We start from the raw sequence: 24,396 nt of genomic DNA on the forward strand, positions 1-24,396 counted from the left end.
CACCTAATAGTATAACCTAAAAAGGCTGCAATATCTTATGAATAGATGGATAATGTTTTATCACAACTTCCCCGATGTTATTTGCTTGTGTAGCTTCATAACACTTGTATAAGTATTAGCTGTATATCTTGCGTAATTACGTATCATGATTGAATTTAGAAATCTATCTCTCCTAACAGAATAAGCATTTCAGATTTTTATTCCATAGTGCTGTGACAATAAAGAAAGAAAAAGCCCGAAAAAATCCAACGTATTTGTTTGCCGATGTGTGTTGTCTGTAGAATATACATTTAGTATCAAAATACCTAGTTATCGGCTTATTTAATCTATTGACTACCTAAAATGAACATAACTCACATGCTTGTATGCCTGTATATAGGACCCATAAAAATCCAACGTAAATTGACCCCAGTACGTCCAAGTAATTGTCAAAATCCTTAAAATTATGCTTTTTGTGGCAAGCTAATCCCCCTATAATTACAAAAGATGGACAAGTCCATTAATTTCGTTTGTCAATGTAGAAATGTTAGTGTTTTTTTTTTATTTTGCGTAAAGCTACTCGAGGGTTATCAGTACTAGCCGTCCCTAATTTAGCAGTGTAAGACTAAATGGAAGGCAGTTAGTCATCATCATCGCCCGCTACTATTTTACAACGAATAATGGAATTGACCGTCACATTATAACGCTCCCACGGCTGAAAGGGCGAGCATGTTTGGTGTGACGGGGTTCGCACCCGCGATCCTCGGATTACGATTCGAGTGCCTTAACCAACCTGACCACGTGGAAAAGTATCTTTGGACCAATTGCTATGTACATTTATCAAAAATGGCCGAGTAACTGATCAAAAACCCCAAAGTTATGGTTTTTGTGAGTTCTGACCAATCTACAAATAATCAAAATGGATAAATTTATGAAACTTTATATTTATGCTAAAGGATCTTAAAATATACATTTTTGGATTGTTTGCCCTTTGACACTACAAAAATCCTTAAAAAAAGGACTAAGTAAAAAAAATACCGAAAACATTGGAGCAAGGTACAATCGTACCAATTTCCAAGTCAATCCGCCGGTTCAAATGAGGGAAAGGCGATTGATTGTAAAGTGTTTTGGAAGAAGAATAAATAATAGAAAAACAGGATGTTTCTCTAAGGAAATATGCAGTATTTTTGAGGTAGAGGAAAACATCTTATCATGATAAAATACTGATATTGATATTTATCATAATAAAACAAAATTATATTTGACCCTATAATGCTGTCCTTGCACACACAATTAAAAATCATTCACCATTAATATTTTTAGTGAATTATCGGTTTTCCTAATGAAGGTGCTTGTTTTCAGTACTAGTGATAGTAGCTGTATTAAAAAGAGTCCCTCAAATCCTTTCTAACACTGGAATGAACATTATAGATCTCCTCTGATTTATTTCTAGTAAGATCTTTATTTTAGGTAAGAAGACCAAAATGTATACAGTATTCAAACTTAGATCAAACTAGTGATTTGGTTAAAGATAATTATCTCTTTATCAACAGTAAATATATTTCTCGATACATATTAAAGCCGTTAACATTACCGAAAACAGAACATTGTTTCAATGGTTTGGGTGTCTTACTCACCACTGTGCAAAAATTGTTTTGTTCAGTCCCGGCATTGAGTTTAGATTAAATGTGTGATTAGAATACAGTAACCCAAATGCATTACTTTACAATGACTGCATGTAAACAAAAGTACTATGTTTATATATTCCTTGTTTATAAAAACTCCAATGCAAATTACATTGGTATATTCATTGAAACTGAATTAGCATTAAAGTTTCTCTGGATAAACCAACTTAAACCCAAGCGTATCATATACTTTCTACCTTCTTTAGTAATATAGCAATTTTTAACATTTTCGATTATTAGGTTTTTCATTCTGTAATTGTGGCAACACATTGTGCAGGAAGAGTTTAGTGTATAGTATTCCAGTCACTCTCTTTTCTTTATATTACAATAGCTATAATTATTGGTTTCTCCACTCACGGAGTTTCTGCAGGGAGGCGTATCTCCACTCGTCAGGACGGAATTATGCAGTTCATCAATGTTTTAATTTTCACGTTTGCATCATCACTTTGTCAGAGTGATTTATCTGAACTGTAAGGTATGGCCATATATTCCCAATCGTTTCATTGTTAGCAGTTTGATCACTCGAAGACATCATGTTGTAATTCTTTGATGTGTGCTTGTTGTGGTGGTAAAGACCATGATGCCTACGAGTGTGAATTGGATCCTCACTGTGTTAATTGTAGTAGCTCTCATCCCCTCTTACTTTCGTTCTTGCCCTAGGTGGGTAAAGAAGAAAGAGATATAGCATTTGAAAAAGATTAACATTTCTTACTCTAAGGCTCAGAAGTTATTATTCTCAACTCTATCTCAGACATATGCTTCTGCACTACGTTCCACTGATACAATGGGAGTGCAGACAGATCTTTTCATACTTTCAACAGAGCTGTTCTCAAACCATGTGAGATTTTGTTCACTAAGCGAGTTAACAAGTCAATGTCTACTTCTGTCTCTCTTCCCATCATCTCTTCCAGTGACTGTGCAGGTACACTTTTTTACCTCAGCTTATGGTTTCTGCTTGGATCCACTTTTTTGACCCAAAGATGAAGAACGATTATTTATTCATGTCCTCAGTTGATCAGTCTCCATCTACTGACAAAACCTATCCACTCAACCTAGGAATGAATCCATGGAGGTCAAGAGACAAATGGCGTGGCTGTCACCCAAAGGGTTCTTCACGCAGTTCTCCTCCACCTATATAATAATTGTCATTTTGATAGAGTGAAACTTTCGAGATTTCCATTCTAATTTGGATAACATTAAGGCCTTAATTGATTCCTATCATTCAGTGTCTTTCCTTACAGGAAACATTTCTGAAACTGCTGATACAACACTTCTCTTTATACTAGAATGACAGGTTGTGTGATTGATGGGCGAATACATGGATGGGTGGCAGACTGCTGATCAACCAGCAAATGTCCACCCTATATTTACAGATTGATACATCCTTGAAGGCTGTCACAATCTGTGTGTCCTTGCGTTATACCATCACTGTTTGTCCTCTCTATCTACCTTTTGGAGATACTTATTATCACTCAGACTTTGATGCTCTCATTGAACAATTGCCATTTCCCTTTTTTTAACCTTAGAGACTTTAATAGAAACAATCCCATCTGGGTTTGTGTTGATATTGATGGGAGGGATCATTCCATACAGCATATGCTTTCAGATCACAATCTTTTTCTCTTCAGTACTGGTTCTTATACTGATTTTCATGCACCTAGTCAGTCTTTTACTGCCATTGATTTCTAGATATTTTCCCGTTCACTTTTCTTAGATGGTTGACTGTGACTCACGGGGAAGTAATAATTTTCCTATTCTTTTCAAGGAGACTTGATATGACTGATGTCACCCAATCTATGTATCTCGATGAAAGATGGACAAAACCAACTAGTCCTCTTTCATTGTTTGCTCGGAACTTGATCCTGTCATGTCATCATTTGTTTGCCAACAATAGGTGACTGTGTGGTCGTGGTGACTGATTGTATTATCCAGGCAGCTGCTCATTCTATTCTTGAAACCTTGACATATTTTCCATGGTATCATCATTTACGGTAGAGTCCTGTAATTTTCAAGAGTTCGCAAAGACATTTTAATTATTTTTATCAAACAACATGAACAGTTTTTCGGTAGATATAAACTTATTAAGGGTAATTACTAATTTTATTAATATTTGAAAACATAATTCATGCAATGAAAGTTATTAGTAACCTTGTCAAATATAATGGCCATCTTTTATACTGTGCAGTGTGTAGGAATAAATTCATGTGGCAGTTAATTTATGACACATTTGTCTTTATTCTTTTAACATTTTGAAAACTGTTCAAAACACCTCACTTATACAAATCTACATGAAAGCCTTGAAGATCGTGGCAACAAGATTACTCTGTGACTGCATGTTTACAGCTTTCAGGGTTCAAGTAATCAGAGATTACCAATTTGCAAACTGAACAGTTCATATAAGTCGTTGCAAAAATCATCCCCTCATTGGGTGTAAAACATCTACGCTCCTGCAGAAGAGCATCACATGTTTGTAACTGTAGAGATGCTTACTTCAACCCCAGTTTCCCTTACCAGTTTCTGTATGTCATTACGTGTTAAACGAGGGTCCCTACTAACTTCTCTGAGAGCCTTCCTCTTGGTTCTCTCTGGAATTTTGGTGGGGCGTCCGGAACGAGGGAGGTTAGCAGTTGATCCTGTAAGCTTAAACTTGGCAATTATGCTTTGAACAGTAGATTTCGGCACATTAAGTTGTGTAGCAATACCGGAAAGAGACACACGAGACTTGTATTTTACAATAATTTAGTTTTTTTAAATCACTGGACAGTTGTTTCCTATTTGCCATGATGACCAAGCAGATAATGACGGAGACGGCGCTAAATTGCGGGAAGTACATTTTTTGCTGGCTAAATTCCAATGATTATGAACCAAGTGTCTAATTCTGGAATGGTATAATGTAGTTTATTCGCAAAACCAAACAAAATTTGTACGGGAATATCAGTTTTTTCACACGTTCTGAAATGTATGAACACTTTCTGCTCCTCCTATTTTTGGTTATTTGTTTATAAACAGTTTATTTGTCGTGTAATTTACATAAAAAATTATGTAGATTTGTTTTATCATAATTATTATAATATATACTATATGTCTATTACCCTAATCGTGATACTTTTTAAGTTATGAGCAAAAAACTACTCGGGGGTACGAACATCCTCTGTCGTAACTGTAGATTTGAGTCTATTTACGATTGTCTTTATTTTATATTTTGAAGTTACGACAAAATTGCATGTTTACATTTAAAAACATGTTTAAAATATATTACATTGCAAAGCCCCCCCAAATTTTATTTACGAATCTCGAAAAACATATCATATAGAACATTTTTTCAGTGTACGTATAAAAGTGAAGGAAACTGGTAATGCATTTTGTATACCTAGAAAACTAGAGGGAGCAATATTTTCTGAGTAATTTATCTCTTAAGATGTTATTTATCAACTACATAAAATGTAATTTCTTTAGCCAGTGTGTATAATATTAAAAAAACAACAGTTCTCTGGAATTCAAGGTATCTCTTTATAATGTTTAATTAGTTCAAAAATAATAATTTTGGCTGCTAATTACAAATCGTCAGGAGGTCTCGAGAAAGGAAAAAGATCAGAAAGTATGAGCAAATATAGACTTATACTAGAGAGAAAAGTCAATCTACATAAGTTATTGAAATGTTTCATAACTGATATTTGTAATTTGAGTATTTCATAAATGTATATAAATACTTAAAATAGAAGATTGTAAGAAGTTAATATGCATTATTGTGTAAAATCGAAATTAAGTTTATTTTCATTACGTATTCTAATATTTTAAGTTATTTAAAACTAGCATAATTTTGGCAGTAGGAAACCTAAAACTTAAATTTAAAATACAAGTTAATGAAACTAAGTTTAAATAGTTTAATTTGTTCTTGTACTACAATTTACAAATATCTTAGTACAACTTATTATAAGTTGTAGTGTAATTTGTATGAAATCATTCTATGTAGTAAATTATGTGAGAAAAATAACTTGAATACTTCTACCACAACAACAGGTTTTTGAGAATCTTGTTTAGTTCCTGCCAGAGTTGCGTTTTTTAAAAATAGGAAAATGTTATTAAATGACTCCTCAATAAAGTTCAGTGTTGTTGTTTTTATATTATCAAAAGAGATTGAGGTTTTAATTTTATAGTTTTAACCAGCCAAGGTACATGCCCTATGTTATTGGGTGTAAGAACTGAATATGCTCTTAAATCTAAAATTTGTACATATATGCATAATTTAATTCACACTTTACAACTACTTTATTTCATGCCTAATTTATTCTACATTATTGCACATTTACCTTATTCAATTTAATAATCTTTGTCTACAGCTTCAGTGTTCATATTCTGAGTACTTCTTGATAGACCATGTTAAATATTCTTCCTGGGTCAGAATAGAGATCTGATCAAGTGAAAAGCAACAGTTATCATTATGTAGTCCTGCAACTTTTAGGATTTAACTTTGTGCTTTGGTTGCCATTTTTCCCATTAATGTGATTGACTGACATTTTTAATAAAATAACTAAAATATTTTAAGAATAACTCAGAAAATTGGCCCAAGACTCTGGAATCAATTGTTAAACATATTTTTGCTGTGGGCCTTGCCCAAGGTAAATGACATTTCCCTTAATCCAGTGTATCATCCTACATAGTTTGTGTGAGATTGGTCTAAAGAATACTAAGTAGCTCACAGACAAGCAAATGTTTTATTTTTATAACTATAGATAATTTGAAGTAGCTACATTATAGAATATACACTGCAACAGTACCATGTAAATGTTGGTTATGGTTTACAAATGAGAAGTTATAATTTGAGTTTAATGTAATGATTTAAAGTTTTATTTACTCTATAGTTTGGAATGAAGATGATGACAATTAAGATATTTCACTTTTGATGCTATAATTATTTTCTAGTATTTCAAAATCAAAACACTGAGGAGAAAATGAATGGTTACAAAGAAGACATAAATTTACTAATTAAACCATCCAAGAAGTTAGTTGAAAAGATGACTATTCTTCAAGACTTATGCACTTTAGAAGTGAAGAATGAGATGAGTTGTTATAAATTAAAGGAAAGACCACCAATACCTTTTAGACTTATTAAGTATTTTCTTCAGCTGAGTAGTGGTAAGTAGTAGATGAGTAATCTCAGTATGATGTTTTACACAGTTGTAAAGTAGAATGTTAAAAATGAAGATAACCTGTTTTAAGTTCAAAGACAATTGTAACCATATAGAAGCCTATTTTATTGTAGAACTGTAATTTAACATAGCTTAGTGGTTTATGCACTTGGACTTTAAAAGGATCAATAAATTTTTTAAACTAGTGTATGCATTGTACATGGTTTGTCACCGGTTTGTTAAAACAACAAGACTTGGAACTAGTTCTCTATAACACAGCAGCTTAAATAGTACATTAAAATAATTCACTATTCTTATATATAACAATATTGATTTCTTGAAATAAAATTATTTTCAGTGTTATAATTACAATGTGATTTCAATTACCATTATTCTACATTATGGTAACAGTACCATCCACAGAAGGAATGAAGTAAAAAGAAGATTTAAATTTTTTATAAAATGTACAGTCTTACTTAACAGATATAATGCTTCATCTATTGCATTTCTAACAATCTACTGCTAGAGTGATGAGATTGGGTAGTGATTGTTTTACTCTAAGAGTTTGTGTATCAAATACAGACTACAAAAATGTTTAACATTTGAATTCTATTTGTTGTAGGTTGGATTCATTTTTTATTTTTATAGCTGAGTTTCTCTAAAACTTACTTAGCTGTTATTTAGCTCAGTTTGCTCATATAAGTTTAAAAAATTTATTTTCAAAGCAAACAGTAAATATTTTCATTTTCTGGGTATTGATACATAGCATAACTATGTTCATAACACTGTCTGTTTCTTAAGTTTAACAAGCCATAAAGTAAATATTTTGTATGTATATTCTTGCACAGATATTTTAGATTCTGTCTTTCATTATGTTTATTTCATGTGATAATTTTGAAAGATGTAGAATATGAAAGATTTTCTGATATTTTTTTAACATTCATGCAATTCTTCTGTAGCAGAACATGACGATAAAACTTACCTTCATGAAATGATGGAAGGATGCGAAGTGTTCTTACGTAGTCCAGAAATTCCTCCTAGGGTATGTTACTAGTTAAAAAATGTTGTTCGAAGAAATAGCCAGATAAAACAAAATTTTACTTCAATAATAATTTCCACTGAAGTTTCAAATAGATTACTACTTTAAAATTTAAGATTCAACAATATTCTACTAGAATTGAGGAATGGTTTTAATAATGCCACAAGATAAGAGAGCAAAAATGTTTCATAGCTCCAGTTCATCAACTGTCATCACTCTATTATAAATTAACTAGTATGCATTTACACTCAAACTGCAGTACTTTTACAAAAAGTAATTTTTGTTAGTGAATGAATATGTGTAGTTTTACTCAATCAAGTTTTTCACTAACATTTCTGCTGCACAATGAAATGGCCTGTTAAGATGGTATATAACCCTTGCTAATTGTTTTTGAATTTGTGTATGGGTGTCTTTTCTAAATCAAAAAAATAAATTTTAGTGTCAGATAATTATTGAAGAAAGGTCCAGAGATTGAAGGAAAGCAAATTAATGTGTGTATATGAATTGAGGGAGGAGAATTAATAAGCATAGAGGGTCTATGGGAATATTTGCCCTGGGTGTTTTCATACCACTGCTATGGCATCAGACATATATAAAGAAGCTGGCTTAACAAGATCATAGTTTAGCTGGAATAGATTGAGTGAATTAAAATTTAGTTTTATGATAATAACAAAATTATTAGTTTTCTGATTTATGTCTGTACTGACTTTTTTCCTTTTTTACAAACTATAGAAAACTGTTTTAAATAAGGCTCAAAACTAGTTTTAATTTATCAGTTCTGAAGAAGTCTAGTATCAAAGCACTCCAACTATTTGGAGATCTAATGAGGTTCCTTTTGTAGTTAGAAGTAAGTATTTACCTATTTCAGTCTATCCTTTTACCACAAGGCATCTGCTACAGTTAGGTACACAACTAATTGTAGTTTTCATAATAAAGTGTGAAGAAAGCCACAAAACAAATACCTGAAAAATAGACAGTGATAAATAAAATTGCATGTAGTTGTATTTTCATTCAGTTATTATATTAAAATTGTTATTCTAATGTATTTTATTGATATTATTTATATATTATATATATATTAAAAATGGCTGCTACAAAATTGAACTATTTTGCAGTATGCTATTAACATGTATGCAACACTTCATGTGAAAGTACTGATCTGTTTACAGTTACGACAGAAAGTGTTCGTACCCCTGTGTCTTGAGTAGTTTTTTGCTCACAACTTAAAAAGTATTATGATTAGGCTAAAGACGTATAATATATTAAAAATATTATACTAACGCATATCTACATATATTTTTATGTAAATTAAATGACAAATAAACTGTTTATAAACAATTTTGTTTAGTTTTGTGAATAAACTACATTATACCATTCCAGAACTAGACACTTTGTTCATAATTATTGGAATTTAGCCAACAAAAAATGTACTTCTGGCAATTTAGTGCCACCTCCGTTATTATCTGCTTGGTCATCATGGCAAATAGGAAACAACTGTCCAGTGATTTAAAAAAAACAAATTATTGTAAAATACAAGTCTTGTGTGTCTCTTTCCAGTATTGCTACACAACTTAATGTGCTGAAATCTACTGTTCAAGCATAATTGTCAAGTTTAAGCTTACAGGATCAACTGCTAACCTCCCTCGTTCTGGACACCCCACCAAAATTCCAGAGAGAACCAAGAGGAAGGCTCTCAGAGAAGTTAGTAGGGACCCTCGTTTAACACGTAATGACATACAGAAACTGGTAAGGGAAACTGGGGTTGAAGTAAGCATCTCTACAGTTATGAACATGTTACACTCTTCTGGGTTCAAAGCATGCTGTCCTCATAGAACTCCATATTTAAAGCCTGTTCATTTAGAAGCACAATTGAGGTATGCAAGAAAGCATGTAGATAAGCCCTTTACCTATTGGAAGAGTATTCTTTCGTCAGACGAGACTAAAATCGAGTTTTTGGCCACAATGATGTTTGCAATATTTTCTATAAGAAGGGGGAACAAAATCTTCCAAAGAACATTATACCTACAGTTAAACACGGAGGTGGCTCGATCATGCTATGGAGTTCCTTCAGCTCTTCTGGTGTAGGCAGCCTTCACCGTGTCAACGGAACCATGAAAAAAGAAGAGTACGTTGATATATTAGGCATTTATATCAAGAATGATGCTCGGAACTTGCAGCTTGGGCATTGTTGGATCTTTCAACACGACAATGACCCTAAGCACACATCAAAATATGTGCAATCCTGGTTGCAGAGGAACCATATAAGCATTCTGGAGTAGCCATCGCAGTCACTTGATCTCAACCCAATTGAAAACGTTTGACACTAGTTGAAGAAGTTCATCAGCATCATCTGAAAAACTTGCAAGAGTTGGAGGCCTTCTGTAAAGAAGAATGGAAGAAAATATCAGTCGAGTACTGTCAAACAATCATGGAGGGCTATGAGAAGATTGTGCCAGGTAATACAACTGAAAGGCTACACAACTCACCATTAAAGTAGATACACGTACACTTTCTGCCCCTCCTAAGTTTGGTTACTTGTTTATAAACCAACAGTTTATTTGTCATTCAATTTACATAAAAATATATGTAAATGTGTGTTAGTATAATATTCATAATATACTATACTTTCATTATCCTAATCATGATATTTTTTAAGTTATGAGGAAAAAACTACTCACGACACAGGGGTACGAACACTTTCTGTTGTAACTTTTACGACACTTAATCTGAATAATTCTTGTGACTCATTTGGAACAGTTGTTCTACCTTTGTTATAGACCTTAAATTTAATGAGAATTATCTTTGCAATTTATCTTTAATGAGTGATAATATATTCTGTTTTAGTAGAATCCTGAACTGGAAGCAAGGATTCAGCATCTTCTAGCAGAACAGGCTGAAAATGAGTATCGGCAAATGACATACAATGTTAGGCAAGAAGAGAAAACCACAATGAAGCTTTGTTCAGAGGGTAAGAAGTGTACACACATCATCTGTCAGGATCATTCAATGTTTGAAAACCACAATGAAGCTTTGTTCAGAGGGTAAGAAGTGTACACACATCATCTGTCAGGATCATTCAATGTTTGAAAACCACAATGAAGCTTTGTTCAGAGGGTAAGAAGTGTACACACATCATCTGTCAGGATCATTCAATGTTTGAAAACCACAATGAAGCTTTGTTCAGAGGGTAAGAAGTGTACACACATCATCTGTCAGGATCATTCAATGTTTGAAAACCACAATGAAGCTTTGTTCAGAGGGTAAGAAGTGTACACACATCATCTGTCAGGATCATTCAATGTTTGAAAACCACAATGAAGCTTTGTTCAGAGGGTAAGAAGTGTACACACATCATCTGTCAGGATCATTCAATGTTTGAAAACCACAATGAAGCTTTGTTCAGAGGGTAAGAAGTGTACACACATCATCTGTCAGGATCATTCAATGTTTAAAACCACAATGAAGCTTTGTTCAGAGGGTAAGAAGTGTACACACATCATCTGTCAGGATCATTCAATGTTTGAAAACCACAATGAAGCTTTGTTCAGAGGGTAAGAAGTGTACACACATCATCTGTCAGGATCATTCAATGTTTGAAAACCACAATGAGAGCACACATCATCTGTCAGGATCATTCAATGTTTGGAAGCTTTGTTCAGAGGGTAAGTGTACACACATCATCTGTCAGGATCATTCAATGTTTGAAAACCACAATGAAGCTTTGTTCAGAGGGTAAGAAGTGTACACACATCATCTGTCAGGATCATTCAATGTTTGAAAACCACAATGAAGCTTTGTTCAGAGGGTAAGAAGTGTACACACATCATCTGTCAGGATCATTCAATGTTTGAAAACCACAATGAAGCTTTGTTCAGAGGGTAAGAAGTGTACACACATCATCTGTCAGGATCATTCAATGTTTAAAAACCACAATGAAGCTTTGTTCAGAGGGTAAGAAGTGTACACACATCATCTGTCAGGATCATTCAATGTTTAAAAACCACAATGAAGCTTTGTTCAGAGGGTAAGAAGTGTACACACATCATCTGTCAGGATCATTCAATGTTTAAAAACCACAATGAAGCTTTGTTCAGAGGGTAAGAAGTGTACACACATCATCTGTCAGGATCATTCAATGTTTAAAACCACAATGAAGCTTTGTTCAGAGGGTAAGAAGTGTACACACATCATCTGTCAGGATCATTCAATGTTTAAAACCACAATGAAGCTTTGTTCAGAGGGTAAGAAGTGTACACACATCATCTGTCAGGATCATTCAATGTTTGAAAACCACAATGAAGCTTTGTTCAGAGGGTAAGAAGTGTACACACATCATCTGTCAGGATCATTCAATGTTTGAAAACCACAATGAAGCTTTGTTCAGAGGGTAAGAAGTGTACACACATCATCTGTCAGGATCATTCAATGTTTGAAAACCACAATGAAGCTTTGTTCAGAGGGTAAGAAGTGTACACACATCATCTGTCAGGATCATTCAATGTTTGAAAACCACAATGAAGCTTTGTTCAGAGGGTAAGAAGTGTACACACATCATCTGTCAGGATCATTCAATGTTTGAAAACCACAATGAAGCTTTGTTCAGAGGGTAAGAAGTGTACACACATCATCTGTCAGGATCATTCAATGTTTGAAAACCACAATGAAGCTTTGTTCAGAGGGTAAGAAGTGTACACACATCATCTGTCAGGATCATTCAATGTTTGAAAACCACAATGAAGCTTTGTTCAGAGGGTACAGAGGATCATTCAATGTTTGAAAACCACAATGAAGCTTTGTTCACACATCATCTGTCAGGATCATTCAATGTTTGAAAACCACAATGAAGCTTTGTTCAGAGGGTAAGAAGTGTACACACATCATCTGTCAGGATCATTCAATGTTTGAAAACCACAATGAAGCTTTGTTCAGAGGGTAAGAAGTGTACACACATCATCTGTCAGGATCATTCAATGTTTGAAAACCACAATGAAGCTTTGTTCAGAGGGTAAGAAGTGTACACACATCATCTGTCAGGATCATTCAATGTTTGAAAACCACAATGAAGCTTTGTTCAGAGGGTAAGAAGTGTACACACATCATCTGTCAGGATCATTCAATGTTTGAAAACCACAATGAAGCTTTGTTCAGAGGGTAAGAAGTGTACACACATCATCTGTCAGGATCATTCAATGTTTGAAAACCACAATGAAGCTTTGTTCAGAGGGTAAGAAGTGTACACACATCATCTGTCAGGATCATTCAATGTTTGAAAACAATGAAGCTTGAAAGAAGTGTACACCATCATCTGTCAGGATCATTCAATGTTTAAAAACCACAATGAAGCTTTGTTCAGAGGGTAAGAAGTGTACACACATCATCTGTCAGGATCATTCAATGTTTAAAATTTCTATATTTCAAAGTATAGAAGTTAAATTGAACTTCTAAGTAAGATGAAATGTAGTGATTGTAACTACACGTTGATGTTGAATTTCTCTTGACTTGGTTTAAAACGTGTAATACCATTTTAATATTAAAGAGTCATATTTTTATTATAGCAAAGTAATTTTCAGTGTAGACTTAAGTTGTAAGTATCAATTGGAATTTATAAAAGTCAAACTGAATCAGTTAAAATTTCTATTAAAAATTCAACTGCTCTGTTGTTTTATAAAACAGAGGGCAAAATGAAAATAATTATGAAACACTGCTTCTGACATATTCAAAATCCATGCCATCAGTTTTATAACAATTAGCTGATAGGACTGTCCATTTTACTTGAGAATGCACAAGTTGTTGCCTACATGACCTACTTGCTGTCACACAATCAGACAAGTACTGCACAGTTTATGCTAAAAGCATTAAGCAAACCATAAAAGCACTTCTACATCATCACAATTCAGTGTGAGTGGATCTAACCTGAGGCCTGTTTGTTACTTTACTAATGATAAGAATAATAGATCTAGCAGGCCTACTCTCTTAACCTAGATCAAATGTTACCATACTGTAAATTTTTTTACTATTAGGTTGAGGAATAATTCGTGAGCATTTTTAAATAATTTCATTCAAGCATTACATGCAAGACTATACAATACTTCAATGCATGAACACATTACACCCAAAACATTTATTATGATACTTTATTTCATGTAATACCAAGGTATATAGTATGCATTGTTTTAAACGAAATTGCAAGAAATTAAATGCGAAAAGCAGATGGTGTCGAAAATGCTCGATTTTGTCCACTTGACATTCCATTTAATGAGCTGAAAATGAAAGCAAAAATTAAAGACATATGAAAATCAAACACACCATCTATTAGAGCAAAAAATTATCTACCAAATGACATGAAATATTTTGCAAAAGCGTTTCATTTATGAATATATTTTTTTAACTTGAAAAAACGCTCACGAATTATTCCTCAACCCAATATGTAAATACTAACATAAATCTACTAGGTCTAGCTAGAGTATGTGTAGGTCTTACTCATCAGGTAGATTCAAGCATATATCAAGGCAGTTGTAACATGTGCAACATACAACTCCCAACAAATTAGCTGTGGATTAACATCAAGAGTGCATAATAAATAAATTATGGATAACAAATATGTAGGACAACAAATTATTGTCATAGGTTTGAATGTTTCCATTTTGTTTTAATGGTGTAACAATGCAATAAATGTTTTTTAATGTTCTTTAGGTTTTAATTTGTTTTCAGTACATAGATAAATGCTCTCATGATAATGTACTTTATTAAGTTAGTATTACTGCACTAGTATGTAAGATTACACATATTTATAAACAATTACATAAATATGATTAAATTCATTATGCATATTTATATTGCAGCATAACTCATAAGCTGTTGCTGCTACATGCAGTCTGCCTAAACAGACAAAAGTATAATTTAAGACCACAAAAAGAAAGAATTAACTGTATTTTTCACTTAGAATTATCTATTGCTGATTGTGGTATGTCTAGCCTTAGATTTGCAATAATTTGAGGGTTTCTTGCTTCTGATATGGTACTTCCACCAACAAGATTAGATATTCTCTCCAGTGCTGCCTTCTATATCCAGATTTTTTTTCTTTATGCTTATCACAAGCCTTCTACACTTTCCCATTAGAATCAAATGATTCCAGCATATTTCTCATATAAATTGTGCATCATTTCTCCACCAGTAGGAGTGTGACATTCAACTCCCTCTATATGCCTGTACCAAATTATTATTCTTCATTTGGTAGTGCTTGTGTTTAGACTTTCCATTTTTGTTTATTTAAAGTTTCATGTTTGTCTTTATTTCTTTCACTTCTACTTTAGGGTACTCAATTTTCAATCTGCTGGTCACAGGTTCAAATTGTCATCCCACCAAACATGCTTGCCCTTTCAGCCATAGGGGCATTATATGTGATGGCCAATCACACTGTTCATTGGTAAAAGAGTAGCCCAAGAGTTGGCAGTAGGTAGTGATGATTAGTTGCCTTCTCTGTAGTATTTTACTGCTAAATTAGGAATAGCTAGTGCAGATAGCCCTTTTATAGCTTTGCATGGAATCCATAACAAAATAAACCACTTCTAGTTTCTATTAAAACTATTTCTTAACTTCATAATTTATAACACGGAGAAGAGTCAATCAATAATCAAAGATATAAATAACAATGCAACTGTAATAAACTGGGATTAAAATGAAGTTCATGGTACCACTTTGTGGATCACACCTGTTACTATCACTATGTCTCAGGCCTTAGGTGCAAGCAAGGTAGCATAGGATTTATCCATGTTTATTCACCAAGACCTTGCCCCAATTTTTTTTAAACAAACTGAGCCTGTTCAGGTGGATAAGGACTTGGATTGCCTATTTTCACCTTCTGATTTTTCCATGCCTTCTCCATCAGAGAAGTTAGAGAGGCCTAATATGGTCTTTTTGGACTTTGTTTCTTAGGAATATGATGTTTTATCATTTTTTTCCTTTCAACTGTGACCTTCTTTGCTACATGGCCAGTCTTCTCATCCTACCCAGATATTTGAGTACATACTGACCAATTTGTCTCTCAGTTAAGTGAAGGGATTAGCATGCCTCAACCTCTGTGGTCTTTGAATGAACTTGATCTTGTATATCATCAAGCAGACTGTCCTTTTCTGGAGCGACAATTGTTACTTTCTATTTTGCATTTTTGGGGTATCACCTCCAAATCTCCTGTAAGCCTAAGCCATGCCCATATTTCCTGCCTTAATTTTACCCTCGCAACTCTTTTTACAGTGTATCTAACATCCATCTCCTCTCTGAAGCTCTCCACTGAAATCCTTAGGAGTTTTATGTGAACATTCTCTCCCTTCTTTCCTCCATGTTGACTTTTTTGTCGTCTTATGCTCTGGCTTTGTATAAATGTTGTTTCCTGTTGTCAGGATCTTCTAAGTCATGATACAACCTTAACTCATGTCTGTTTAACATCATCTTTTCTTTGTCATTTACATATGGCCCCATTTCTTTGTTGATACATCTTTGATACAATCTCCAAATATTTAGAATCATGAGTTGCATCAATAAAACAACATTCTGTCCTTTCCAACCTTTTTGCTTGTTTGTCTAAGTTGAAGCACAATATACCATTTCCCATCCCTTCCTCTTGTGGTGCCTCGTTTCATTTTCTTCAATAACACGCATCACCAATGATATCGGTGACCATCCAGTGAGTTCTGATTGGAAGCTTGTCTTGTCAATTTGGTTCATCAATAACATCCTTTCATTTAGGATTATTAGAATCTTCTAGTTTTTTCAGAATTATTTGTCATCCTGTTTTTTTCCCCAACTCCTGCATCTCCTATACCCTTTTCACCTCCTTTGTCTCGAGATCACTTAACCAACCAGCATCTGTTGGGGGTGGTTTAGGAACTACTATCCCAGCAAGCCAATACACCTGTTCAACATCCTTCTTTAGGATTTTATTCCAGACTCTTTGTTGTTCACATGAAAGCTGGGTATTGGAGAACTTTTATGTGTTTTTCCCACCACAGGGTTAGAAATGACTTCACAGTAAAATAGGGCAGTTAAATGAAGTTAAATCATTCACTAAAGGAAGACAAGTCCACTCTAATTGATGGATCAATCACCTCATAGTCTACTTTCATGAGTTTAATAGATTATGCTGCCAAATCATTTAAAAATTGATGTCTCAGGACCAAAAGTGTGGTTGTACCCAACAGCACAGTTGTTCCAGAGGGTTCCAGGCTTTCTAGTTGCTCTAATTCTTTTAGCCAAATTCCCAAGACATATATAGACTGAAAACAGCAGTTTTTCTATATGTTCAAAGCCCTGTAAGTTTTAATTACTATTTTCATTGATAATGCAAAAGTCATTAATGTTAAACAAGTAATGTTGATAGGGTTAGAAACAATATGGATCTAATACAAGTTGCTAAAAGTGTAAACTATTATGTAATTAAAGCTGTTGTTTTTCATTCATAAAAGCCTTATTTTTTTGGTGTAGAAGTGGACTTGGTATAATTTATTCCATACTTGTAAATTTCTAGTTGGTTGATTTGGGTATACCCACTCATGATTGCATTCTCTAGGTTTTTTAAATAAATATATTGTAATTGGTGTCTTTTTCATTCCAAATGATTCTCTCTCTCATTCCCATGATAGAGCAGCCTTGTACAAATGGAACTTTTCTGTGGATCCCTTGTCAGCTCCCATTACTCTTCTTCTTACTGTGATGGGTGATCTGCTTTGGTGGTTGGATCAGGCCCATATGTCGTCAGGCATCCTACTACCCACTTCTTATCTGGATTTACATCTTTTTAGAGATGCATAGGTCAATTACCAGGAGGATTTGGGTCATTGGAAAGGTTTTTGCATATCATGTCCTCAAACCTCTTTGAATTAGTTCCTTCCTCTCACCAACTGCAGGTTGGTGATAAATTGTTGTGATAGTTCTATGGTGGTATCCATGTCAATCACTGAGGGAGAACCCAGTTGGGATCTCCATTTTTCAGATGTTGGATTCACTGTCTTGGGGCTCACATGCACCACATTTATCTCATTGCATGTCAAATTCCAGATGCTTTCAGTCTCAGCATATCGTCATTCCTGTCCTGATCAAATATACTCAACAAAACGTTTTTTTAGATCCTCTCATTTTCTAGTTGCTTTGCACTCTGTGGGTTTTTCCCCATGTAGGTGCATTTATTACATACCTCAAAAACAAGTTCCCCCTCTTTTGGTTTCCACTACCTTATCCTTGGGCTCTGACTGTTGATGTCTTTGGGCCATGATTGATTCTACAAATTCCTTTATGTTTATCCTCCTATCTAATTACTTCATTGGGTGATCTCTCTCATGCATGCCACTTGTTGAGCCCTTCTAATCACTCATTATTGGCCATTTCAACCCTGGTTTCCATGGTTAGGACAACTGCAACTTTTCTTTTCGGTACTTTTTTGTTTTCATCCAGGCCCTTTGAGGAAATCAGGTTTCTTCTATCAAGTAGCTTTTCTTTTTGCATATTCCATACGTCCTTCTTCAGTGGAGGTGTATCAGTGCAAAGAGAAGGTATTTCACAGTTGTTCTCTGACTTAGGGATTCTCTGCTGACTGACATACTGTGGCTAAAGTGGCAAAGTTTCTCCCATGGCTTGTCAACCAGAAATCTTTGGTCTTCACTCTCAGATTATTAGGCTGCCTTATCCTATACCTTTCATTTTTCTTGATACTGTCAAGTTTTTGCTTCCCCTGTCCTTACCATACTAATGCATTCCTTTTAGATTCTTTGTCTCTAGAATAGCTAATCTTATGAGTAGATGGAAATACCTATTGGAAGTATATTTTCAGTATAGGAAAATTGTAACTTTGACTTGATGTTGACATAAATCTCTTCATAAAAACTGAAAAGTCGGAATTTAATTACTTTTTGGCAAAGAATTTTCCAACAATGCAACTTCCTCCAGAAAGTGACCTTATGAAAAAATACACTTGATTAAGTATATCAGAAAGTAAAATTGAATGTTGTTTAAGAATTAGGAGAACTAAAATACTGATGTTTGAAGTGACAGATATACTGGCATACATTACCTAGGTCTAAATGTTTGCTATATGAGCAGTGATTGGGGCACTTCTGTTGTTACACTATTAGTAAAACATGTACTCAAAACTCTGAAAGCATGGCTAATTGTTTGAGATCAAAATTTGCAGAATTTTTCATCAACATTAAGGTCAAGCAATTTTATGCTACTCATAATGAGTAATAGTAAAGAAGACAAGTATAATTATTATACTCTTTTGGAATTAAGGCAGTGCATATGTTGCATTTGTTCCTTCTAACTGATAGCATGTCAGTAGTGTTCTGCCTGAAGAATCTTTTTAAAAAAATTGCATGAATGCTGTTCATGTTCTTCATTATAAGTGGCATTTGTTGCAGAGGAAATTGAGAACAAAAATGATTAAGACTTAAGATGAAAAGAAAAATTATTAGAAAAAGTAATAACTTTAGCAGTCACAAACCAAGATGATGAAAGAAATACAACTCATATTTAAAGTAGTGTCTTACTTGTGCTTCTCAAAAAGAAGTAGACAGCATGATCCATTGGAAAAATGTATCATTTCAAATTTTCTTATGTAATGCATTTTCTATACAAGTTAAGACCATGTTTTCCAGCTCCAGTTAAATAAACTTCTTTCAATTTCTGATCCTGACAATCGGAAACTGTTTTCTAAAATATAAAGTAGAAACTTTTTTTAGAAATCCATCATTATTTTTGTTTATTAGTAAATGAGACCATTGATTAATTTATTAGTGATTTTTTTGTTACATTCAGTGTTTGTTAATGCTGTTTTGTATTTAATACATTTTTCAACAGTTTCACATGCATGAATTATAACTAGTGCAACACTATAATCCCTGAAAACTTAATGCTAGCTTTTTTTGCTGAGTCATACTTGTTGCAGGAAGAGAAAATCCCTCTTTCATATATGCATGTGCACCTTTACCATGCAATCACCAACCAGTACCTCTCACTTCTTAGTGAAGCTGTCATATTATGTCTATTTTAATAGTATTATTTGCATGTGTTTATTAACTCTCCATTATTGACTACTTTCAATTTCTGAGAATAAAAACCAATTATCTTGTGCATAGCCTACTCAACACACTCAGGGTAACAAAGAAGTTGAAAAATGTGACTCAAGGGTTATAAAACTTCAACTAGTTAAATTAGTCAATTGAAATTTAGTGCAGTTGATCAGAAATACATTTGTGACTGAATACAGAGACATAACAAAGCCAGTATGGTATGGTCAGCATATTTAGCAATTGCTGTTGAAACATAAATAAATTAAGATAATTCAGTATCTTTATTTCTCTTTTACCACACTCAGCACAGCCCCAATCTCACAGACAGATCTTTTAACCATTTTTACTTGTTATAATTTGCATGTATAGTTAAATTAGTAAGCAGAATGTCAATAAACATTATAAGACTTTCATACTCAAAATATCACACTTTTTATTAAGTTTTAAGATTTCTTAAGTAATATTTTTTTCATACCTTACTTCTTTTCAAATGTTGATCCAACATGCAAAGTAATTTTTGTTTTAATTTTAAGATTAAAAATACTGTCATGCATCAGAAAATTTTCATATTTCAGATGCAAAATCTTTATAACCTCTATATAATTATCAAGTGTTTTTAAGAAAAACTTTTGTTATTTTCACTGTTGTATCTCTGTACAGGTTCTGTTGATTTGACACACTTATGAACCACCATTAAAAAAACAAAGGAAATAAATATACATTATGCTTTCTTTCATTCTAGAAATACCACAGATTATAACCTGGAAAAATGAATTGTTAGCTTAAATCTTACAAAATTATATATTTATATATAATAATTACTTTTTTTTATTATATTGAACTTTTAACTATGCTTGTCTAATATTTCAGAAATTGCAGTGACGTGGCACGTGCACTTATTTTGCTGTATCGACGAATATAAAACTAGCCTTTTTAAAGTCACCTGTCTTGGCTATGCTTTAGTAGACCAGTATTTTGTTAAATAGTCACGTTTCAGTTATGTGTATACATAATTACTGTTTACAAATAAGTTCTTAAACTTATTTTTCTTAAAACATAGAACAGTAACTTTCAGTTACAAACTTTGTATTTGTTTACTGCTTGCCATGGGTTGTTAATTAAACCTTATCAAATTTCATACATAGAGGATAGAAACAAAATATTTTTTTTTGTTTAGATTTTATATAAAAATATCGAAATAACCAAAGATTGTAAATTTCTATATCAGTACTATTGCATTTTACTATAATTTATCAAGTTTAGTAACTGAGATGTTTTTGGATTTAAAAAAATATGAAATTTTAAGTTCACTAATGTCTTACCTTAGTGATTGGAATCTAGCATAAAAGAAAGAATTTTCTGCCCAAAGAGGCTGAGAAAGCCACTCAGAGAACATTCTGAGCTTTTGATTGGTTACACAGATGTCAAAAACTGACTAGGTGGGTGGGGCTATTGTGGTTGATTCAATAAATATATTAAATCTCAGAAAATATAAAGATAGAAGGTTCTTATTTTATGTGTCAGCTTATCAATATTGGTCTTTTGAGTATGTAATTCACAAGAACTTATAAACTTTGTATTTTAACGTCACAAAAATCTATATTTAAGGTTCTATATATGTATATATATATATTTTTGCATTTAAATTAAGAAATTAACTAAGATACAGTACTAAAATTTGAAGTGTAATCTACAATTTAATATCAAACTTATTGACATAAATCCATAAAATAGTAGTTTATTAAAATTTTGAATGTGAATCAACAAATACAATCATATGGCTTTCAACCTATGTCAATAAGTTTAAACAAAATCAACAAGTTGAAAATTTAATATCTTTATCAACAGTAAGCTCAGTCCTCATTGTCTAACTTGTGCACATTTCGATTTAAAGGGTTGTAAAAGTACCCTTAACAAATGCAACAGTAGATACAATAACTATCTTCCTGTGATTACGTGCGAGTTAATCATTTTTATAAACAGATTTTTTGTTTGGGTCCCTAAATAACTTAGTAGTATGCTTAATCACTTGTAAAACTAAAATTTTTACTCAATCTCTGTTGTAGAAACAGCACACTTCACTCAGTTGATGGTTTTGCATTTAAACAAACTTTTTTTGGAGTTATGTTTCAGGAACAAGATTTTTTTTTTCTAATATGTCAAACTTACATATGGTATGCCATGTATTTTGAGACAAACCAAATCCTACTTTCTAATTTTACTTGTTTTAAAAATTATATAATTTTTATTTGACAATTTTTTCTCCCTCCTTCTCTAGCAAAAGTTGTACGAGCTGAAGTGATGGGTGTACTCAACTTCATTCTTAGTGTAGCTGGAACATTTGTTTTTGGGTACAAGGCTGTGGAGTATTCCTTGGAATTGCCTGCAGTTCCTTTAGTAAGTAACATTTGCAACTAGGTACTGAATAATTAAATTTTAATTAAAAAAAACAAACTAAAATGACCAGTGTGTGGTAAAAATCTGAGTCTGAATTGTTTCTTTCCTTATAGTCATTTTTCTTTTCAAACATTATATTGTACTTGTTTTATTTTTTTCATAAATGATTGTAAACAGTTAACTTTAATAATTGAATTGTCTTAATGTATGAAAACCTATGAAAGTACCTTTGTACTTGCAAACTTAAACCCATGTGATACCTCATTGCTGTTGGAAGGCACTTCATCACATTTTAAAATATATTATGGTAATAGTTATGGGAAACTTTTCTAAAATACAAGTTTGCTGCTTTAAATTAATAGTTATGACAGTTCCTACTATTAGGGGTATTTAGCTATAAGCTGGTTTGTCTGCCATAAAGTACTAGAGTTATGATTGTTTTTACTGTTGGTATCTAGGTAGCAAAATTGTTTGTTTGCAGTGAATTACTTGTTGTGACTATTCTGACTTATCTAGCTATTAAGTTGCTTGATGTACCATAAGGTGATAGTATTATGACTAGCTAGCAAATAATGTAATGATTAATTTTTATTTTTTCATTATAATGCACCACAATGTATCCATAACCTTTTTAGTCTCAACATTAACAATTATTCCCAATCTGAATGATTTTTTAGATGGATAGATTATCACAGTCGGAAGTTTAATCAATAATCTAGCCATTTCTTACCACAAACATTCATTTTCTTTCACTACGTGATTTAGTAATCTGTACAAATTATGAGAGTGAAGTAGACCATAACAAGAAGAGGGGTCATAATTACTGACAACAAATCACTTATGCTGTGTGTACCAGTTTTAACTCAGTTTTTCTGAGAACAACCTTCAGAGTAGGGATGTATGTATAAACTATAGCAAATGTCAAGGGGTATCAGAATGATTTATGCTACTCAAGACATAGTGCTCCATGACAAAGGAATATGCAAGTATCAGCATCATTAAAAAGTTTCTTTACCAAAACCTTTATACCATCAGTAAATATTTTAGTGTGGAAAGAATGTTCTTATGTGCAGGACTGATGTCTTTGATAATTTGAAAAACTACTACATTTTACATATGTTTGGATTAATAAACAACAGGTTAAAAATTTACATTTTAAGTTTCCAGATGCTTATGTTTTATCTATTTTTCACAGCAAGTACTGGTTGGGACAACAATGGCTTCAGTTGTTGCTCTTGCAGAAATTTATTTCTTACTAAAGAGTTTGTGATGAAACATTCCCATTGAGAGATTGGAATATTGAGTACAAGTCTTGTGAGTACAATAACATCAATACCAGAACAAACATTTGTACATAACAAAATAGCACTTTAAAGATGTTGGTGATATGTCTTCTGTCATCATAATCAAAGTTTTACAAATACTTTGAAATGTAATAGATATGAATGCAGTGTAATGTTAAGTACTTCATTTGAGATTTATCTGTCTTAACCCTTTTTCTACTGCCTAGTTGGATTACACTGACCATTAGTTTCTGAACTATAACTTCTAAAATTTTGTGTATATCCATATATTTTTGCAACCTTATATTAGACATCACAAGTCTTTTTTTTTTTTTAGGCAAACAATAAAAAAAGTTGGTATTTTTACCAAAATTGTGTCCATGAATGTATGGAGTCAGCATGCAATGTAATTTACAATTTAAGATTAGAAATACTTTTCTTATTCTGAAAATTGTTAGATTTTTGTGAAATTTTGTGAAACTTCATAATTACTAAATGCTTTGTTTAATTAATATTATATTTTATCTGTTATTTTCTGTACCCCAACTCTCTCTACGCATTCAGATAGATTGAACCATTAAAAAAGTGCAAATTAAAATTAATGGTAGTGTTCTGTGTGAGAGAGAGTTGTCTAAAGTAATAGATATGTGGAAAAATGTAGATGATATGGCTGTGTTCAAAGTTTGGAACAATCCAATAAACTGAGTAGGTATTTGGATGTTAGTTATGTTTTCAGGTTGGTTGAAATTTTGTGGTAATGGCAGAGATGCCAACTATTTCAAATGACTGAGTGTAATGATTGCAGACAGAGCCCTTTACCATATG

At 32.8% G+C, this 24,396-nt stretch overlaps 1 protein-coding gene across 5 annotated transcripts; it reads left to right on the forward strand.

Annotated features, from left to right (window-relative positions):
* Window positions 1-4,463: 4,463 nt before the first annotated feature.
* Window positions 4,464-23,904, forward strand: LOC143240554 (vacuolar ATPase assembly protein VMA12-like). 5 transcript variants are annotated; one of them, XM_076483214.1, is made up of 6 exons: window positions 4,464-4,623; window positions 6,588-6,800; window positions 7,753-7,835; window positions 10,680-10,800; window positions 22,170-22,288; window positions 23,484-23,904. In XM_076483214.1, exons 2-6 carry the CDS (start codon window positions 6,617-6,619, stop codon window positions 23,556-23,558), a joined length of 582 nt encoding a protein of 193 aa, XP_076339329.1. In that variant the 5' UTR covers window positions 4,464-4,623; window positions 6,588-6,616; the 3' UTR covers window positions 23,559-23,904. The 5 variants fall into 5 exon arrangements, with proteins under 5 accessions (XP_076339329.1, XP_076339338.1, XP_076339307.1 ...); XM_076483223.1 differs by lacking the exon at window positions 4,464-4,623 and adding an exon at window positions 5,000-5,262 and having other exon boundaries at window positions 7,756-7,835; XM_076483192.1 differs by lacking the exon at window positions 4,464-4,623 and adding an exon at window positions 5,008-5,262.
* Window positions 23,905-24,396: the final 492 nt, after the last annotated feature.

The sequence above is a fragment of the Tachypleus tridentatus genome, chromosome 2 (genome assembly GCF_004210375.1).
Source record: "Tachypleus tridentatus isolate NWPU-2018 chromosome 2, ASM421037v1, whole genome shotgun sequence".
In the NCBI taxonomy this organism is placed as follows: Eukaryota; Metazoa; Arthropoda; class Merostomata; order Xiphosura; family Limulidae; genus Tachypleus; species Tachypleus tridentatus.

Bases quoted from the DNA above. Each gene is read 5' to 3' on its own strand.
- LOC143240554 (XM_076483214.1), top strand. From the start codon at position 6,617: ATGAATGGTTACAAAGAAGACATAAATTTACTAATTAAACCATCCAAG. The intron at 7,836-10,679 runs GTATGTTACTAG...CTGTTTTAGTAG, and splicing joins GTCCAGAAATTCCTCCTAGG to AATCCTGAACTGGAAGCAAG. The intron at 10,801-22,169 runs GTAAGAAGTGTA...CTCCTTCTCTAG, and splicing joins AATGAAGCTTTGTTCAGAGG to CAAAAGTTGTACGAGCTGAA.